General features: G+C 35.1%; 2 protein-coding genes across 19 annotated transcripts in view; one reads left to right on the forward strand and one right to left on the reverse strand.

Moving 5' to 3' along the window:
- The window catches only part of SCP2 (sterol carrier protein 2), a 981,293-nt gene that overhangs the window by 347,518 nt on the left and 614,444 nt on the right, over positions 1–19,331 (forward strand). The gene's annotated exons all lie outside the window — the stretch shown is intronic.
- TUT4 (terminal uridylyl transferase 4) overlaps positions 1–19,331 on the reverse strand; it is a 135,960-nt gene that overhangs the window by 48,590 nt on the left and 68,039 nt on the right. For all 18 annotated transcript variants that reach the window (XM_069591736.1, XM_069591797.1, XM_069591787.1 and 15 more), the window contains exons 8-14: positions 18,479–18,530; positions 16,218–16,287; positions 14,444–14,570; positions 7,896–8,015; positions 7,500–7,712; positions 3,533–3,707; positions 752–1,449 (exon numbers count right to left, since the gene is read on the reverse strand). In XM_069591736.1, coding sequence (XP_069447837.1) covers positions 752–1,449; positions 3,533–3,707; positions 7,500–7,712; positions 7,896–8,015; positions 14,444–14,570; positions 16,218–16,287; positions 18,479–18,530 — 1,455 coding nt within the window. The remainder of the gene's footprint in view (positions 1–751; positions 1,450–3,532; positions 3,708–7,499; positions 7,713–7,895; positions 8,016–14,443; positions 14,571–16,217; positions 16,288–18,478; positions 18,531–19,331) is intronic.

Raw genomic sequence — 19,331 nt, forward strand, 5'->3', positions numbered from 1 at the left:
TCTTTTGTATTCTATTTGATTTATACACTATCTATATAATCATTTTTTTCACAGTAGGTGCTGATAATATGTTCAGTTACATACCCTGCACTTGAAGCAATGTAAAACTTAGCTAAAACTTTTATTCATAAAGTAATTATTTTCTGTTACAAAGTAGCTTATTTTCTGTAATTCATCAAGTTAAAGTTCAGACTATCCCACTTTAAAAGTAGAAAAGTTAAAGACTCATGAGAAAAGTGCCAAAATCCAAAGAGAAGCTCAGTGGCAGACACAGGTTCTGAATTTTTTCTTTTTTTTTGGTTCCTGACCTTACATAGTTTTAACTCAACTATCTTTAGTTAAGTTTATAGAACAACTCCTGGGCCTCATCAAAAAAACTTTAAAATACTATTAAAGTTTACACTGTGTTCTCCTTTGTAGAAGGAAATATAATCACACCTATAAAAAGGCAACAAAACTTAAAATTTATGCTGCCTTTACCAAACTCACTTTTGTAACAAATCCTTTCATATATGAGAAAGTTAAGCACACCAACCAGAAAAAAGAGTGCTTTTCAGGGTTTCATGTACATTCTTATAAGGCAAATACACAAAAAGTAAAAAAAAAAAAAACACACAAAAAAAACATATATACCAAAATACCATTCCAAAAGCAGTCTAACATCACAGAAGCTATTTTTACACTTCTGAATCTAAAAACCATAAATACAGAGTCATACACTCTTACAGAGTGTTTACAAACTGTATCCTACCTTGCCAGAGGTTAAAATAAACTTATCAAACACATAATATAATTCCTGGATGGGGTGGTTATCATCATCATTAGGGTCAGAAGCATCTTCTGTAGCTTTGCAGTTGCAAGAGGTAGCAGATGTGTCAGTGCACACAATCTGATGTGAATGTTCTGTTTCTAAATTTGACTTACAGTCTGTACCAGAAGATTCATCTGGTTCAGGGGATTTATAATCAATGCAATTATACTGGCTGAAATCCTTTTTAAAACAAGTTTCTGAAGGTGCTAAAACATCTTGATTTTTAATTGACTTGGGCTCTAATTCACTGTTTTCACCGGCAGAAAGAGATGAAGATTCCTGTCCACGTTCAGCCAAATCTAGTTCATTTACCAACAAATTATCAGCTTCAGTAATACATCGCTGTGATGTACCTTCCATTTCATATTTATCAGGTTGACCTCTTCCTGCATTTACTTTTTCTGTGCTTTCCCCAAGTAGAGTGCAACAACTGGATGCCACAGTTTCAGTCTTCACTGGTTTCTTACTGCTTATTTTCCCCTTCTCTTTTTTCATGGAATCCACTGTAGATTTATTTCCACCCTTCTTCTGAGGACAGGCAAAGTAACGATAAGCTGCCCTGAATCTCTCTACAACATATTCATAGACAAGCTGGCTGTTTAAGCTCCGTGCAACATTCCTCTTGATTGAAAATGGATCTAGTAAAAAAGAAAATGGTCAGTAGCTAAGTATTTACTAACAAACTAATAAACGAACAGCTACACTGTCAGCAGAGTACGTTTCCCCCACAATTTTTCTAACGTAAACTCCCAGTGAGAGTTCCTGCTAACTGGAAATGAAAAAGCAAAGTCTTTCTTCTGTTTCTATCATAAAATAAAAAACTAAAAAAAAAAGAGAGAAAAGAATAAAATAAGATAATTAACGACAGAATGGCTGAGGAGGCCAACTTAGTAATTACAAAATTGCAGTGATGAAATTGGTAGAAAAAGCTAAGCTAACATGTTTCACTGTACAGTCTTAAGAGTGAAATTTTTCAAGCTCCAGGACCTATTTTATTAATAATTTTCATCTCCTGTCATAGTATTCTTTAGTTATATACTCCTTGCAATTTAAACAAATAACATACAACCTAACTCTCAAGGCTTCAAGTTATGCTTATTTTAAGATTAACTTCAGTAATAATCAGAAAATTAAAGACAGAAAGAAAGAGAAATAATAGAAAGAAAAGTAGAAAGAAACCTAAATGTAAAGATTAAACCAAAAGTTCGATTCTGATCCAGTCTAAAATGTCCATGCTGAAAATGTTTGTGACAACTGAATCCTCATTACTAGGAACGTAGAACGGAATTCTCAAAATGTTTATGGGTGTTTGGATTTTAATCCTCATTACTAGGAACATAGAACGGAATTCTCAAAATGTTTATGGGTGTTTGGATTTTATAAGCCTTAATACAAATACGCCCCAGGAAAAAAGAATGATGCCACCCAAAAGACAATACACATTTTCTCCACTACTGAAGATCATTAAGTAAGAGGATTAATAATAGGCCAGGATTCATATTATTAAGGTTGGGGCATCTGTTACTTTTTTTTTTTTACTGTTATCTAAATCCATAGGCTTTAAAAAGCTTTACCTAGCCTCTTTCCCTTTTCTAGGGGAAAAAAAGGCAGAGAAATTATGATGGTTGCAGACTTCAGACCTCTTTTATTTACCATATGTAAGAGAGTAAAAGATGTGAGTGCATGAGAATATCTGTAGGTCCAACTGACAGTAGAAAAGGCATACATACAGAGGATGAAGGGAACAGAAGAATGTGCAGTCTGAACAGACTAACAAAATGATGACAGAAATTCAATTTCCTATCTATAAAAGATGAGCAAAATGTTATAGAATTTAAATTTTTTTATTAAGAATGTGGAAGCCATATTATTATTATTTACTATTTGTCAATATTTACTATTAATTTCTATCTTAATGTTCTTGAGACTTCATATGAAAGCTTATTTGTCAGTATCAATTGTTCTTTTCTCCTTTAGCTTAGCCACATTTAACAGATGAGGTACTTTACAAGACAATGAAAAACTGAGTTTTAAAATTATACTTTAACATAATTTTATGGCACAAATATATTCAAAGCTGTATTATTTATTTATATAGCTATTCTATTTTTCTATATTTGAAACTTTTACAATTAAAAATAAAGGTATGTAAATAAGCTAACAACCCTAGGCATTATAATATTTACAGACTGGAAACTTTCAAATAAGCATTAATCCTATAAAGCTATCATGGACTTAATAAAGAATTTATCCAAAATATTTAGTGACAACCTGGTGGCAAATAGTGCTACAAAATGAAAGGATAAAATTTATATATAATACTATTTTAGAAACAGATGATGAGGGGGCTTCCCTGGTTGTCTAGTGGTTAAGAATTCATCTGCCGAGGCAGGGGACATGCATTCAATCCCTGGTCCGGGAAGATTCCACATGCTGTGGAGCAACTAAGTCCCTGCATCACAACTACTGAGCCAGTGTTCCAAGAGCCCATGAGTTGCAACTACTGAAGCCTGCATGCCCTCATGCTCCCCAACAAGAAAAGCCACAGCTTCGCATCACAACAGAGAGCAGCCCCTACTCGCTGCAACTAGACAAAGCCTGTGCATAGCAATGAAGACCTAGCACAGCCAAAAACAAATAAATTAATTTTTTAAAAAGAAATAGATAATGAGTAGCAAACACACAAAAATTCTCCAAATGAAATATAACATATCATCTCACCTTCAATGGCTATCCGCCTTTTAGGCCAGTTTTTGTTTTCTCTTGTTAAAATATCTTTTATTCGTACACATATGACATATTCCTCCAAAGCAAAATCCAGTGTGTAAAATTTTAGCAGCTCTAACCATAACTGTCCCAGGGACACCCGATTTGGTGTTTCCAATGTTAAAGGAGACTAGAAAAGAAAAAAATACCTTTAAGCTTCACAAAACTACAGAATCACTTAATTTTCAACTTGAAAAGACCTTAGAAATGGATTACCTTTTCAAAAACTGAGGCATAAAGGGGTTAGTTGCCAAAAACCAATTTGTGGCACAGCTGGGAACACAGTGTCCCAGATTAGTAACTCCTAGAATTTTGTGTTCTTTCCACTAAACCAGTGATTCTCAACCGTGGCTGCACATTAGAATCACACTAAGAGCACTAAAATTCACTAATTTTAGTTTGACTCCATTCCCATCTCCCTTACCCTTTCCAAGACTGTGACTTAATGGACAGAGATTTTTAAAGCTTCCTTCCTAAGTGATTCTCCTGTGCAGCCGAGGTTGCTAACCATTGTATAACAACTACTATAACTCTTCCATTACAGCAATTACTTATACAATCTATCTAAAGGCCCAGGGTTTTCAAAAGCTAATTCCTTAATTCAACAAACATTTTAGAACCCGCGAAGAGTTGACTCATTGGAAAAGACTCTGATGCTGGGAGGGATTGGGGGCGGGAGGAGAAGGGGACAACAGAGGATGAGATGGCTGGATGGCATCACTGACTTGATGGCTGTAAATCTGAGTGAACTCCGGGAGTTGGTGATGGACAGGGAGGCCTGGCGTGCTGCGATTCATGGGGTCGCAAAGAGTCGGACACGACTGAGCGACTGAACTGAACTGAACTGAAGTCCACAGCACTGTGCTGAAGATGAAAGAAACAAACAAAAAAATAACAGGAGCTCCCATGTAAACCATGCATCACTCACTCTTCTAAGTGCTACACATAAATAACTATTAATTCAACAACTATGATGTTGGATGTGACTCAGGACCACGTGGGTCCATGCTGCCAATCATTATTGCATCAGTTCAGTTTAGTCACTCAGTTGTGTCTGACTCTTTGTGACCCCATGAATCGCAGCACGCCAGGCCTCCCTGTCCATCACCAACTCCTGGAGTTCACTCAGACTCGAGTCCATCAAGTCAGTGATGCCATCCAGCCATCTCATCCTCTGTCGTCCCCTTCTCCTCCTGCCCTCAATCCCTCCCAGCATCAGAGTCTTTTCCAATGAGTCAACTCTTCTCATGAGGTGGCCAAAGTACTGGAGTTTCAGCTTTAGCATCATTCCCTCCAAAGAAATCCCAGGGCTGATCTCCTTCAGAATGGACTGGTTGGATCTCCTTGCAGTCCAAGGGACTCTCAAGAGTCTTCTCCAAAAGCATCAGTTCTTCGGTGCTCAGCTTTCTTCACAATCCAACTCTCACATCCATACATGACCACTGGAAAAACCATAGCCTTGACTAGACGGACCTTTGTTGGCAAAGTAATGTCTCTGCTTTTGAATATGCTATCTAGGTTGGTCATAACTTTTCTTCCAAGGAATAAGCGTCTTTTAATTTCATGGCTGCAGTCACCATCTGCAGTGATTTTGGAGCCCAAAAATATCATTATTGCATAGTGCCACTTAAACAAGGTAAGGTCCTATTTCACAGACCATTGGGAGAGGAAGAGACCATTTAACATTTACAGTAAAGGCTATAAGTTAAAATGGACCTCTAAATCAGAGGGGTCTTAACAGAAAAGGTAGTATGAGAATTCTAAAGCAATTAGCTAGATGAATGCTGGCTAAAAGTGACCACTAAGGTATAAAAAAGCACAAAACAGTCATTCACTCATTCCATTCTACAACTATTCACTGAGTGCCTACTCTGTGCCATGCACTGGGGATATACCCATGAAAAAAAAAAAACAACAACAAAGTTTTTTGCCTTAGTTTACAGTCTAGAGTAAACTAGAAGATAATAAACAACAAACTTAAGTAAACTACACAGTAAATTAGAAGAAGAAAAGTGTTGTGGAAATAAGAAAAAGTTGAGCATGTTTACTAAAGGAGATGGGATATGGAAGCAGGAAATTTCATTGTTAAAATACAGTGGTCGGGATAGGACTTGTTGAGAAGGTTTGATTTGAAAAAAGAAAAAGTATTCTAAGAACAGGAAACAGAGCAAACACACTAAAGTAGGATAAAGTAGTAGTGTAAATAGTTTTAAAAAGAAAACTAGTGTGGCAGAGAGAGAAGGAAACAGCTAATCAGTAAGAACTCTTTGGCCTTTATTCTAAATTAAATGAGGGGCAACTGGAGGGTGGGGTAGGAGAAGGGCATGATCTGACTTAAGTTTTAGAAAAACAATTCTGATTGTTGTGTTGAGAACAGACTATAAAATGGAGAAGGAAGGGTAAATTGAAGGAAAATTATGAGGCTGTGGTAGTAATCCAGGCCAAAGATCATATGGCTAGGATCAAGATGGTAACAGGGGAGGTGGCCAAACTGTGGATTTATTTTGAAGTAGAGATGACAGGATTTCCTGATAGGCTTGGTATGGGGTATGAAAGAGAGAAGTAATCCATGGGATTGGATGAGATCATCAAGGGAGTGTAGACACAGAAAAAAGAGGGATCAAGAACATTAAAGTGATTGGAGAGGAAAGGAGGAACCAACAAAGAGACTGAGGAGGAATAACCAGTCATGGGTGTGGTATGCTTAAAGTCAAGTTAATAAATTTTTTAGAGAAGGAAATGATCAACTGGCAAATGCTGCTGACAAATTAAAAAAGATAAAAATTAAGAAATGACTATTGGATTTAGCCATGCACAGGACACTGATGATACAAGTTTTGGTAGATTGATGGGGATCAAAGCCTGAGTAGAGTGAATTACGAGACAGAGAAACTGGGAAATAGTATACATAAACAATTCTTTCAAGGTTTTCTTCAAAAGGGAGCAAGGAAATAGCTGGGAAGGGAAGTGGTAGCAAGATTTTTCTTTCAAGTGGGAGAAATAAAAGCATGTATGATTCAATAGAGAATGAAAAATTGGTAACCTAGGATAGAATTGCTAGGGCAGTGTTCTAAAATAGACAAGAAAAGATGAGACTAAATACACAAGTTAAGAAAATGACTTCAGACAACAACAGGGAAAGTTCCTTTATGAAAGTAGGTAGCAAGGCAGAATATGTGAGTGCAAAGAGTGGGAGCTGGTGGTAGGAATGGGAAGTTCTCTTTTCATTGCTTCAGTTTTCTAAGAGAAGCAATAAGCAAAATCATTAGCTGGGAGTACTGCTGATTTAAATAAAGGGTAGAAGGTAGTCTAGGAAAGTGGAAGACTTGAATATGAGTTTAGGGAACTACATATAATTCAGTATAGTTAAAGCAATGATATCTGTAATGTAATTTTTGTAATAACGTGTCTGTCTACTTTAGAAGATTACACACTTTTAGAGGACATAATCATCCATGAATATTCATCTTGGGTTATCTCACACTCAAGATAATGCCAGGGACATAGCTGGTCCTTAATAAATGAATGCTGAATGATTAAATAAGCAAGCCACCCTCTAAAGAAGCATAAGGTCTTCATTTACCCACCAATCTGGCAACATAATCAGTATAATCATATACTAAAGCTTTGGTCATAGCCCATCACTAAAGGAAAATTTTTCTATCTAAATGAAAAGGATACAAAAAATTACCTTGATATGATTCAAACAATACTAGTCTTTCAAAATGAGGTATGAATTCATTAAAGAATCTTGGTACTGAAAAACTAAACCAGATCAACCCCTCACTTTACAGATGAGGAAAATGAGGCCAAGAGGCTTACTTAAGGTCAGTCAGTCAATCTACTATTAAAATAGCTTTAATCAAAGGCATCACAAATTCTACAGATAGAAAAGCCAAAACCAAAAACAAAATAAGCTTACTTTGCCGTATTTTTCCTTCCTGGCATTACTTTGGTTAGTTGTTTCTGTCTTCTTGGTATCATCTTTTGGCTGGTCTGCCTTAGCTTTGTTTTCCTCAGCAATTGAGTTTCTCTCAGTTGCACTACTTGAATTATATTCCCACTTCACAAACTTCTCTTCTACTATGCCCTTCAGCTGAAAGTCATCCATTCTTTTTGGGTCAAAGCCTTCAATCTATATAAAAAGGCATTCCAGATTGATAGTGAAAAAATTATTAAAAGAAAAAAACAAGATGAACAAATAGACAAACCAGAAATCCAGCTTTAAATGTATGAACAGAGTACTCTGCAATAGTAAACTACATACATACACACATACATACATACACACACATACATGTTACACACTCATGCTTACCCAACTTCCAAGTAAGCAAGGAAGAAGAGGGGGTTTTCTTTGTTGTAGAAAAAACATCACCATTAAAGCAAAACAGTAGGAAGGGATTCCACCATCAGTTTGGGAGTCAATATAGCACAACTGCAAAATGAAGAGGAGAAAAAAGAACCACCATTTAACTTTCTTTCTGTTCCCCTCAAAATAAAAGCAGCTTTTATTTCCTTCCATAATCATTGTTAAAAGTTCAAATAATGGAAAATATAAGGAATTACTTGAAATCATACCACCCTGATTTATAAATTGGTATCAACTCATTTCCTTATTGCAAATGAAGACGTATATTTTTTAGTTAAATGGAATATCACCCATAGTGCTTTTATTGCGGACATCTTTAAAAAATATTATTTTCATATTTCCTACTTCTGTCTCAATGTTAACAATCTTCTATGTACTCTTCCATGCCTTTTTATATACTCAACCATACAAAAATATACATATATTTTCTATATAAATACAGGGAGGATTTTATAATTTTTGTCACTGTTTTACTAAAATTGTGTATTACAGGTATCTCTTTGTATTTTATAATTCTTCCTTAACAATGCACCAAGAAAGTTCCTGTTAGTCAATTGTGTGCTCAGTTGCTAAGTCATGTTCAGCCCTTTGCAAGAGAGACCCTATGGAATATAGCCTGCCAGGCTTCTCTGTTCATGAGATTTTCCAGGCAAGAATACTGCAATGGGCTGCCATTTTCTCCTCCAGAGGATATTCCCAACCCAGGGATTGAACTGTGTCTCCTACGTCTCCTGTGTTGGCAGGCAGACTCTTCACCACCAAGCCACCTGGGAAGCCCCTTAGTCAATTAGCATATGTCTAATGTATCCTTTTAAATGATTAAATTATAGACTATGGTCTGGATGGTTATTCAATAGTTCCCCCACTCAAGGACTTTTACATTTTGTTCCCAGTTTTTGCCACTTTAAAACAATACTGTAGTATTTATTCTTCTACATTTTCCTGAGTGCTGGTGCTCATTTCTATGCGCTATATTACCAGGGAAGTGTTTGATGGATTTTAAAATGTGATATATTAAAATTCTAATAGATAATACTGTTTTTAAGAATCAGTGTAAAATTTCCTCTTTTCATCTGTAACAAGAATGTATACACATGGTTTCCAACACTAGGTGTTACCAGTTGTTTTTTTTTTTAATTAAAATATAGTTGAATTACAAAGTTGTGTAGTTTCAGGTGTATAGGTATTATCAGTTTTTAAAAAATTTATCAACAGGATGGGTGAGATGTAATATCTAATAGTTACTTCAATTTGCATTTCCTTGTGCTACTAGGTTACGCAAATTTTCATGTATTTACTAACGATCTGAATTTGCTCTTTTCTGAACTACTAAGTCTTTTGCCAATTTTTATGTTTCCAACAATACATATCAATTTGTATGTGCTCTTTTCACATTATAGAAATAACCCTTTATATATGTTATATACATTTGAAAAATGTTATTTTTCCTAATCTGCTTTGGCATTATTTATGGTACTTTTACCCTATAAAATATACTAATGTTTATATAGTTAAAGATGCTTATAGCTTCTAGGTTTCCTACCACGGTGAAAAGATTTCTCCAATACACAAGTTATATACATATACTCTTAAATTTTCTTCTAAAATTCTGAATTTTCATTTAAGTGGAATTTATTTTTGCATTTAGTGTGCTAAGGGTCCAACATTATTTTCTTTAAGAAAGATGCGTTGTGACAGCACCATTTATTAAAAAACCATTGTTTTCTCACTGAAATGAAATATTTTGTTTTTTCATAGACTAAAATTTCATTTACACTAGGATTTACTTCTGGGCTTTCTATTCTGCCCCACAGATCTATTTGTCTATCCCTATGCCAATGGTATACACTTGACTAAAGCAGTTTTATAAGGTAAAGTACATCTTCTTCCACTAGTTTTCTTTTTCTGAATTATTTTGGCTCCTCTCAAACATTTATTCTTCCATACTAAGTTAAAGGATTATCTTATAATTTTTTACAAAATTCTTGGTGATTCTAATTTAAACTACTGTACACTTGAAAATTAATTTAAGAAGATTATACATTTCAGGGATATCATCTCTCTATCCAAAAACTTAGTATCTTTGCATTTTCCAAAAATTTAAGAGTTGTCATCACTCAGCGTTTCCCTTAACTCTTATGTCATTTACCTCTGCCAGTCCTACTAATAAAAGTTATCCCAAATCTGTCTCAGTTCAGTTCAGTCACTCAGTCGTGTGTGATTCTTTGTGACCCCATGGACTGCAGTACGCCAGGCTTCCCTGTCCATCACTAACTCCCGGAGCTTACTCAAACTCATGTCCATTGAGTCGGAGATGCCATCCAACCATCTCATCCTCTGTCATCCCCTCTCCTCCCACCTTCAATCATTCCCAGCATCAGGGTCTTTTCAAATGAGTCAGCTTTTTGCATGAGGTGGCCAAAGCACTTGAGTTTCAGCTTCAGCATCAGTCCTTCCAATGAATATTCAGGACTGATTTCCTTCAGGATGGATTGGTTGGATCTCCTTGCAGTCCAAGGGACTCTCAAGAGTCTTCTCCAACACCACAGTTCAAAAGCATCAATTCTTTGGCACTCAGCTTTCTTTATAGTCCAACTCTCACATCCATACATGACTAATGGAAAAACCAAAGTTGTCTCCGCTTTTTAATATGCTGTCTAGGTTGATCATAACTTTTCTTCCAAGGAGGAAGCGCCTTTTAATTCCATGGCTGCAGTCACCATCTGCAGCGATTTTGGAGCCCCCCCAAATAAAGTCTGTCACTGTTTCCATCTTTCCCCATCTATTTGCCATGAAGTGATGGAACCAAATGCCATCATCTTATATTCACTAACCTAACACAGGTCATTATCCTCTCCAGCTACTCTACCACAAAATCCTGTTCAACTGGTTCCCTATTACTACTCTTTACCCCAGAAAGACCTTCTCCAAACAGAAATCACATCAAGTCACACACTGCTTACGCAACTCATCCTATGCCTTCCCACTGCAATTAAAATACAAGTTCCTTACCACTGGAAGTACCTGCCTGACCTCTCCACTACAACTTCCACTCTTAACTCGCTTCATTCCAGCCACTCTTGCCTTGTTCTGCTTCTCAAGAGTTCATTCTCACCTTCAAGGCTCTGTACGAGCTATCCCTTGGATGCTACTCCCGCAGATGTTCAAGTGGCTAGTTACATTGGTCTGAGTTTATATACCACCTCCTCAAAGAGACTTCCCTGCCATCCAATGAAATGTCACACTCTTAACACACCATCTCATTTTAATGGCAGTAACTTCTACCACATATTGTGTTATTTATATATTTGTTTATATATTTGTCTGATTCTTCCACAAGTATGTAAGCTTCACGACAGAAGGACTCAGTTCATCATGTTAGATGTTTCCAGCACCTAAGAACAGTATGTAGCACACAGGAAGCATTTAACAAATGTTTTCTCAAAAAATAAATTTGCTGAGAGTTTGTTTTCACCATTCAATAATTATCTTCCTGTACCTTTCTAATTAAATTTATTCCTTAGTATTTTATAATTTGTATCACTGTCATGAGGTAATATTGTTCCCTATGTCTATTCTATAAGGTTATTTTTATGACAGAGAAAAGCTACTGATTTTTATACATTTATATTGTATTTAGTCATCACAAATTCTAGTAGTTTTTAACCTGAGTTTTCTAGGTATACAATCATATCATTAGCAAAAAGAGCATTTTGTTTTTCCAATATTTACATTCATTACTTTGTCTTCTTTCCTTGCTGCATTTTTTTAAAAAAAAAATCTCCAAAACAATGTATAACATCATTGGTGAACATCTCTGTAATATTCCTTATTTTAACACAGATGGCTTGAGCAATTCACCTTTTTGATGGTGTTTGCTTCTGTTTTGTTTGGGGGTTTTAGAAAACAGTCATTAAGTTCCATTTCTAGTTTACTTAAGAATTTTTTTTAAGGAAGCTACGTCAAGGCTGTATATTATCACCCTGCTTATTTAACTTTTTTTTTTTTTTGCTTATTTAACTTATATGCAGAGTACATCATGAGAAACGCTGGACTGGAAGAAACACAAGCGGGAATCAAGATTGCTGGGAGAAATATCAATAACCTCAGATATGCAGATGACACCACTCTTATGGCAGAAAGTGAAGAGGAACTAAAAAGCCTCCTGATGAAAGTGAAAGAGGAGAGTGAAAAAGTTGGCTTCAAGATCAACATTCAGAAAACAAAGATCATGGCATCTGGTCCCATCACTTCATGGGAAATAGATGGGGAAACAGTGGAAACAGTGTCAGATTTTATTTTTGGGGGCTGCAGATGGTGATTGCAGCCATGAAATTAAAAGACGCTTACTCCTTGGAAGAAAAGTTATGACCAACCTAGACAGTATATTTAAAAGCAGAGACATTACTTTGCTGACTAAGGTCCGTCTAATCAAGGCTATGGTTTTTCCTGTGGTCACATATGGATGTGAGAGTTGGACTGTGAAGAAGGCAAAGCGCCAAAGAATTGATGCTTTTGAACTGTGGTGTTGGAGAAGACTTGAGAGTCCCGTGGACTGCAAGGAGATCCAACCAGTCCATTCTGAAGGAGATCAGCCCTGGGATTTCTTTGGAAGGAATGATGCTAAAGCTGAAACTCCAGTACTTTGGCCACCTCATGCAAAGAGTTAACTCACTGGAAAAGACTCTGATGCTGGGAGGGATTGGGTGCAGGAGGAGAAGGGGACGACAGAGAATGAGATGGCTGGATGGCATCACTGACTCGATGGACATGAGTCTGAGTGAACTCTGGCAGTTGGTGATGGACAGGAGGCCTGGCGTGCTGCGATTCATGGGGTCGCAAAGAGTCGGACACGACTGAGGGACTGAACTAAACTGAACTGATGCCTTATCAGCATCTATGATGTTAATTCCACTTCAAACTGTTAATATAATACATTATGTTACCAGATTTCCTGATATTAAACTACTGTTATATTCCTAAAATAAACCCTACATGGTCACAATATATTAGCCTTTCTTATGATGATATCTTACATATATTACACTTGCTTTTATTTTATTTAGACTGGTTCACCTCTCCCAGTCACTTCCAAGAGTTAAAAATCTTTTTGAAGAACTAGTTCATGTATTCAACAAATATTTATTAAATGCCTACTCTGAGCTGGCACAGGAAAATGAGAAACATTGGGACCAGCCATGAATAATTAAACAGACTAAAATTCCTATCCTCACAGTGCTTATAATTTCATAGGAGAAAACAAATTATAAATAATACATGAATATATGTATGGCAGGTAGTAAGAAATGATAAGAAAAAAATTTAAAAAGGAAAAGGCAGAGAGAGTGATGGAGACAATGCTATTTTATACAGGGTGGACCAGGAAACTCTGGTAAGATGAAATTTGAGGAGAAACTTGAAAAAAAGTAAGAGAGTGAACCATTCTGGATATGTGGAAAAAGTGAAAATCGCTGTTGTGTCCCACTCTTTGCAACCCCATGGACTATAGCCTGCCAGGCTCCTCTGTCCATGGAATTCTCCAGGCCAGAATACTGGAGTGGGTAGCCATTCCCTTCTCCAGGGGATTTTCCTAACCCATGGATATGTAGGGGTAAGAACATTTTAGATGAAGGGAATAACAAACACAAAGGCCTTACATATGAAGACACCCCAACTTTAGGCTTCTGATGGTGTGTTATTTTTTAAGCTGTTCCATTCAGCTGGTTCTGCCCCAACTATGGGGAGATTCCCCCAATCAAAAGTTGAGGCAAAATATTTAAAAAGAATCCTCTGTCTGTTTTTGTTCTCAAGTTATCATTCCACCACTATCCCTTTAATTCATTTTCTTTGTGTAAGACAGAGAATTTACTCATTACTAGTCTAATAAGTAATGAATACTGTACTGATGAACAGTATACAAAAAAGCTAAAATTTCTCTCTCTTGCCATTTGGACTGATACTGGTAATTACCACTTCTTGCTACCTCCAAGGGTAGAAGGGGGGAGCAGAGGGGGAAGTACAGCCTTTAATAATGTAAGTTAATTCTAATTTAGGAAACTCAGATACTTAAATCTTAGCAGTTTCCCATTTAAAAACTGCAGCAGGTTATCAACAATTTAAGAGGAAAGAGAATAATATTCTAAGACAGAAACTGGAAAAGAAACATGCAAACACAAGAATCTTAATTTGCATAACCATATCTTACAACCTTACAACTTTAACTTACAGTAAGAGTGAAAACCTGAGTGTAGATATAAGAGAATACTTCTACATGGCATAAAAGAGAATGAACTATAATAATCTAAAACTATAAATAACTCCACATGCCTGTGAAACTTTATTTTCATTCCATTATCAGAACCTGCCATACCACTTTCTGTCCAGCAGAGATAACTATTTTGTCCCCACAACACTATGATTTATGTTATATATTTGTGTAAGAAAAAGCCTTAGTTATCTAAATATTAAGTACTTTTCCCTTCGGTTCCACGTACCTTAGCCCAGTAGCGAAAAGCTAACACCAAAGGAGTAAAGACAGGTTCCATTTTGCCAAGAGCAGCAAGCAAATCAGTAGTGAGGCATGCCATATCATTTCCTGCACTCACTCTGCAAAGTAAACCACTGTGAATGAAAAAGAAATTTCACTGTATTAATACCTTAAAAACCAGAATATTTCAAATCCTGTGGCTATACTTTCCAGGTATCCATAGTTAACACCTAAGAAGTCATAATAAAAAACAAATATTTTAATAAACTTACAGCTAACTGAAAACTATGTATCATTTCCATCACTGCTGCTGCTGCTGCCTCTAAGTCGCTTCGGTCGTGTCCGACTCTGTGCGACCCCATAGACAGCAGCCCACCAGGCTCCACCATCCCTGGGATTCTCCAGGCAAGAACACTGGAGTGGGTTGCCATTTCCTTCTCCAATGCATGAAAGTGAAAAGTGAAAGTGAAGTCGCTCAGTCGTACCCAACTTTCAGAGACCTCATGGACTGTAGCCCACCAGGCTCCTCTGTCCATGGGATTTTCCAGGCAAGAGTACTGGAGTGGGGTGCCATTGCCTTCTCCACTAGAGTTCCATATAAATTAAAGATGTTTTATCTGTTCATTTATACTTCATAAAAAAATAATCTTAAGTAATTAGTACTTAAGATCATGAAAAATTAATCTCAAAAGCTACATTATGATTAATCAAAATTTTATTTATATGAGGTGAAAGACACTGATCACATCAATGTTAAACAATGCAACATATCTTCCTAGTCTATTCTTTTTGCTTTGCACATAATAAAAACAAAATATGAAATACTGAACTAGCTATACTTCTTAAATCTAATTTTTACTATCCAACTTTTAAGATTTTATTGTTAGGCTATTTCCAGATTAGAGATTAGAAAGAATTTATCTATTAATCCACAAGTATGCTTATATTTAAGTGAAAGTAAGAGATACCTTAAACAAAATTATAGCAGAAACATTTTGGTGGCAGGGAGAATATGACTGAGGTTGCCACAAAGGCAATTTAACACAATGTGGTAGAAAAATCACTAGAAATTGTTAATACTTCTATTCTAACTTTCCCCTAAATAATTTGAATTTGGATAAATCACTCACGCTAAGGTCTCAATTTTCAAATTTAGAAAATAAGGAAGTTGAACTAGATCTTCATAGAGCCTTCTAGCTTTGAATAAGCATAGTAATCTTAAAATACAAGAAATAATGATAAATAATCAATAAAAGAACACTTTATTATTTCTATACTGTTTCCATCTCTCCCACATTGGTCTCAAGTAGGATTATTGTAGTTTCCTTTATCAAAAGTATGTTGCTGCCTCAGTCCTATAAATATCTGAACAGAAAGTCATCTCCAATGACACCTCAATTTCAGTGAACTAAAAACTAAATTCTAATAGTGAGCTCCTTGAGAAGAAAGACTATTTCTTACTTTGAAATAAAAGTAAGAAAGCAAAAGTTTGAAAGCAAAGCAGTATCTAACATACAATAAGTGCTCAATATTGTTGGGTGAATAAAAAAATGAAAGTTTTGCATTAGAACGTTTTATTTCTAACTCTCTGGTAACTCCATTTCTTGTTCAAAAGCTTGTAGCAGGCTTGCTATTTTTAATAAATAGAAACTAGCTTAATCAAGTTAATCCAAGGAGAAATCTAAAACAAAAATGTTCTGTCTTAGAAATACTCACTGCATACCTGGTTGCTGTTATTTCAAAAAAAAAAAAATCTTTATTTTCTCTTCACTGTTACCAACCTTTTCCGATCTTTGCACACCACAACAGGAACTTTAGCGTGAAAATCAGATTCCACATCTACATATAATACTAATAAGGAAAAAAAATAAAACAGGTAAGCTAATGTCAACAACTGTCAGATGTTTACTCTATGGTAAACATGTAATAGTTTCCTTCTAAGCACTCTCAGTGCTTCTGTGGATAATCCATAAGATGATGGATGTTCTTGTATTGAGCATCAACCCAATAGAATCTCTTCTCTCTCTTGATGTCATCTGCTGTATTATCACAAACCACAGATAGGCAGAGTTCCAAGTACTATCAGAACATTGTAATTACCTTAAGAAGAAAGGTTTTAACATCCTTAAAAGTTTGAATATTTCTAAGTATGTATACAATCTAGTCAAAGTTGTTAAACCTTCATATAGTAAACAGAGGAGGACATCACTTACTTCTGAAGGCTACTTCCACAGGAGTCACGAAATGAGAACCTACAACGCTTTGACAATATAGTTCTTTTAAATTATCCATGGCAGTAAAAGGCTAACTCTATTGGCCTCATTTGCTGTTAATATATGGAGAGTCTGCCCAATCAAAGCTCCTAAGGAAGGACTAACAGGTGAAGCACACTTCCACTCTGAAGTCTTTCTCTACATCTCCAAGGTAGGCTCCACACCATAAAATATCTAATCTAAACAAAAATAGATGGATTAACATTATCTCATTTGAAGTTTAAAGAAAATCTCTTAGTAGTACTTGTTGAAATTAATTTATTCAAAACAAATGTGCTGAAGAGCCATATATCAGGAATTGTATTATGCATGGTGGATATAACAATGAATAAATACAAAGAGCTCGATCAAGAATTTGCAAATAAATCCTGTAGATAACAGGATAGAGGTAGGTCCTGAAAGAACACAGAGGGCATATAATGGAGGGAATAATCCATCAATCAGACTAAATCTTGAAAACCTATGCTATGTGACTTAAGATGTACTATCCATGTATTTCAGTGGAAATATGTATTTTAAATATTTTTGCCAGGTTGACAGTGAATTGCAGTGAGTCTAAAAAGGTAAAAGCTTTTATCAGTAATATGCTTTAGAGCTTTTACACAATGAGAGTTAGCTATTTATTACAAAAGAAAATGATATTAAAATCCCTTCACAGGTTAAACTGAACCAAAATAATTCCTTAAAAATTTCCCTGAAAAATGGCCAAAAGCTGATAAATAATGGAGAGCTGACAGGGCAGAGAGAGAGAGGAAAAGAAGTTTAGAACTGACACTAGAGCCAATAAGAAGGTATGGCTAAAGTCAATAAGCTATCTCTGCTAAGCCAAAATGCAAATATTTTTGACAGGTAATTTTGATTCATAAAATTTAGGATGATAATAGTAATAATAATAACAATGACAGCAGCAGAAATTTAAGAAGTTATTGTATACTGGGTACTTTTCTAAGCTATGGCTTAACCCATTTCATCCTCATAAACAACCTTTTTATCAAAAAGATACTAAATTATTGCCATTTTACAGATGAGAAAACTGAAGCATTAACACTTCAGTAATTTGTCAAAGGACACACAACCTGTAAGTGGTATAACTAAAACTTGAGTCTGGAAAGTCTGGCTTCATATTCTAAGTTCTTAAGCATTTACTTTATAACAAGAAAAGCAGCAAATAAAACCAAGAGAATAGTACTGCAGACTGTACTACATGATCTGGGATTTACTTTGAAAAAGATATAATTTTTACAATTTTTATTCAAAAAGTATTTTTACCTATATGAATGTCATTTTTACATAAAAATCAATCCAGACAGAAGGGCCATATATGAAAAACTTATTAGGTATAATTTGGTTGATGTACTATAAATGGGTAATATTGTTTAAGCAGGGAAAAAAACATATTTACTCAATGCATACACTATTTTTCCCCAAGTCTCTCCCTAAATCTTCCTTCATCAACAATCTAATGACTGTAGGTTTTCTGTCTCCTCCTATACAAGAATTGTCCGTAATATTCAAAGGTAAAATTTTAAAATTACCCAAAAGGCAATAGTTTATAATATGTCGATTTTAAATATGATGCTTTTTATCTAACCAACATGTAAATATTCTAGTAACCTATTAAATACATGTATGTATATGGATATATCTGAATTTAATCAATGACTCAAACATGCTAGCAGTTTTAGTTTAACTTGAATAGCCATACATAAACAGCACAATGCACACATCTTTACAGAACTTTCTTTAGGAAAGCAACTTGTAAAACTCACCACTTTTTTTTAAAATTCCAAGCACTTGTATCAGAAGATCTGGATGATTCATCTAAAAAAAGGTTTCAAATTAAACCAATATACTAATTTTAAACTTCAAGTTGCAAAACTTTAGAGATCATTCATTAAACATAAGTAATAAAATAATGCTTTGCATTTTAAAATAATGAAAACAGAATACTGTTTTACTTTTATATTAAGAGATCTTAGTCATGAAAGTAGAATCTAATAAATCATGTACTGCTATTATTCTAGCAACAGTCCTAGAATTAATGAGTTCTTAGAGTGACAAAAGTCTGCAATTTCATATCAAAACAAATGAAAAAGAAATTACCATATGATTTCTAAACAGAAGTTGTTGAGATAAGAAATTTAAAGGATATTGACAACTGGCAGCATGGCTAAAAGGCTTCAGATTAAAATACTACTTTAAATAACAACCATGTCAAATAGTTACCTTAAATGTGTTCTTTGCTGCTATTTAAAAAAACGTTAACAGCTGATTCAGACTAGAAATCAAACATCAAAAAACTTTCACCCAAATCAAACCTCCTTGAGCATAAACTTAATTTCAAAAAATTCAAAACACAAAAAATGTCAACTAATTATTTTAAATGTTTGGTGTATCAGTAAATAAGCAATGTTAGCAATGCTAAACAACACTGGTATTCTGCTAATGGCTCTAGCCACTACTTATTAAAAGTACCCATAATGTACCAGGTACTATACAAAAATATATGGTATATACCACCTTATTTAATATAAAAGTTATTATTCCTGTCTTGGAAATTAAGAACTGAAGCTCAAGAAGGTCAAGCAACTTGCTCCTGTGCAGCCAAGATTTGAACAACAG

The sequence above is a fragment of the Ovis canadensis genome, chromosome 1 (genome assembly GCF_042477335.2).
Source record: "Ovis canadensis isolate MfBH-ARS-UI-01 breed Bighorn chromosome 1, ARS-UI_OviCan_v2, whole genome shotgun sequence".
Lineage (NCBI taxonomy): Eukaryota > Metazoa > Chordata > Mammalia > Artiodactyla > Bovidae > Ovis > Ovis canadensis.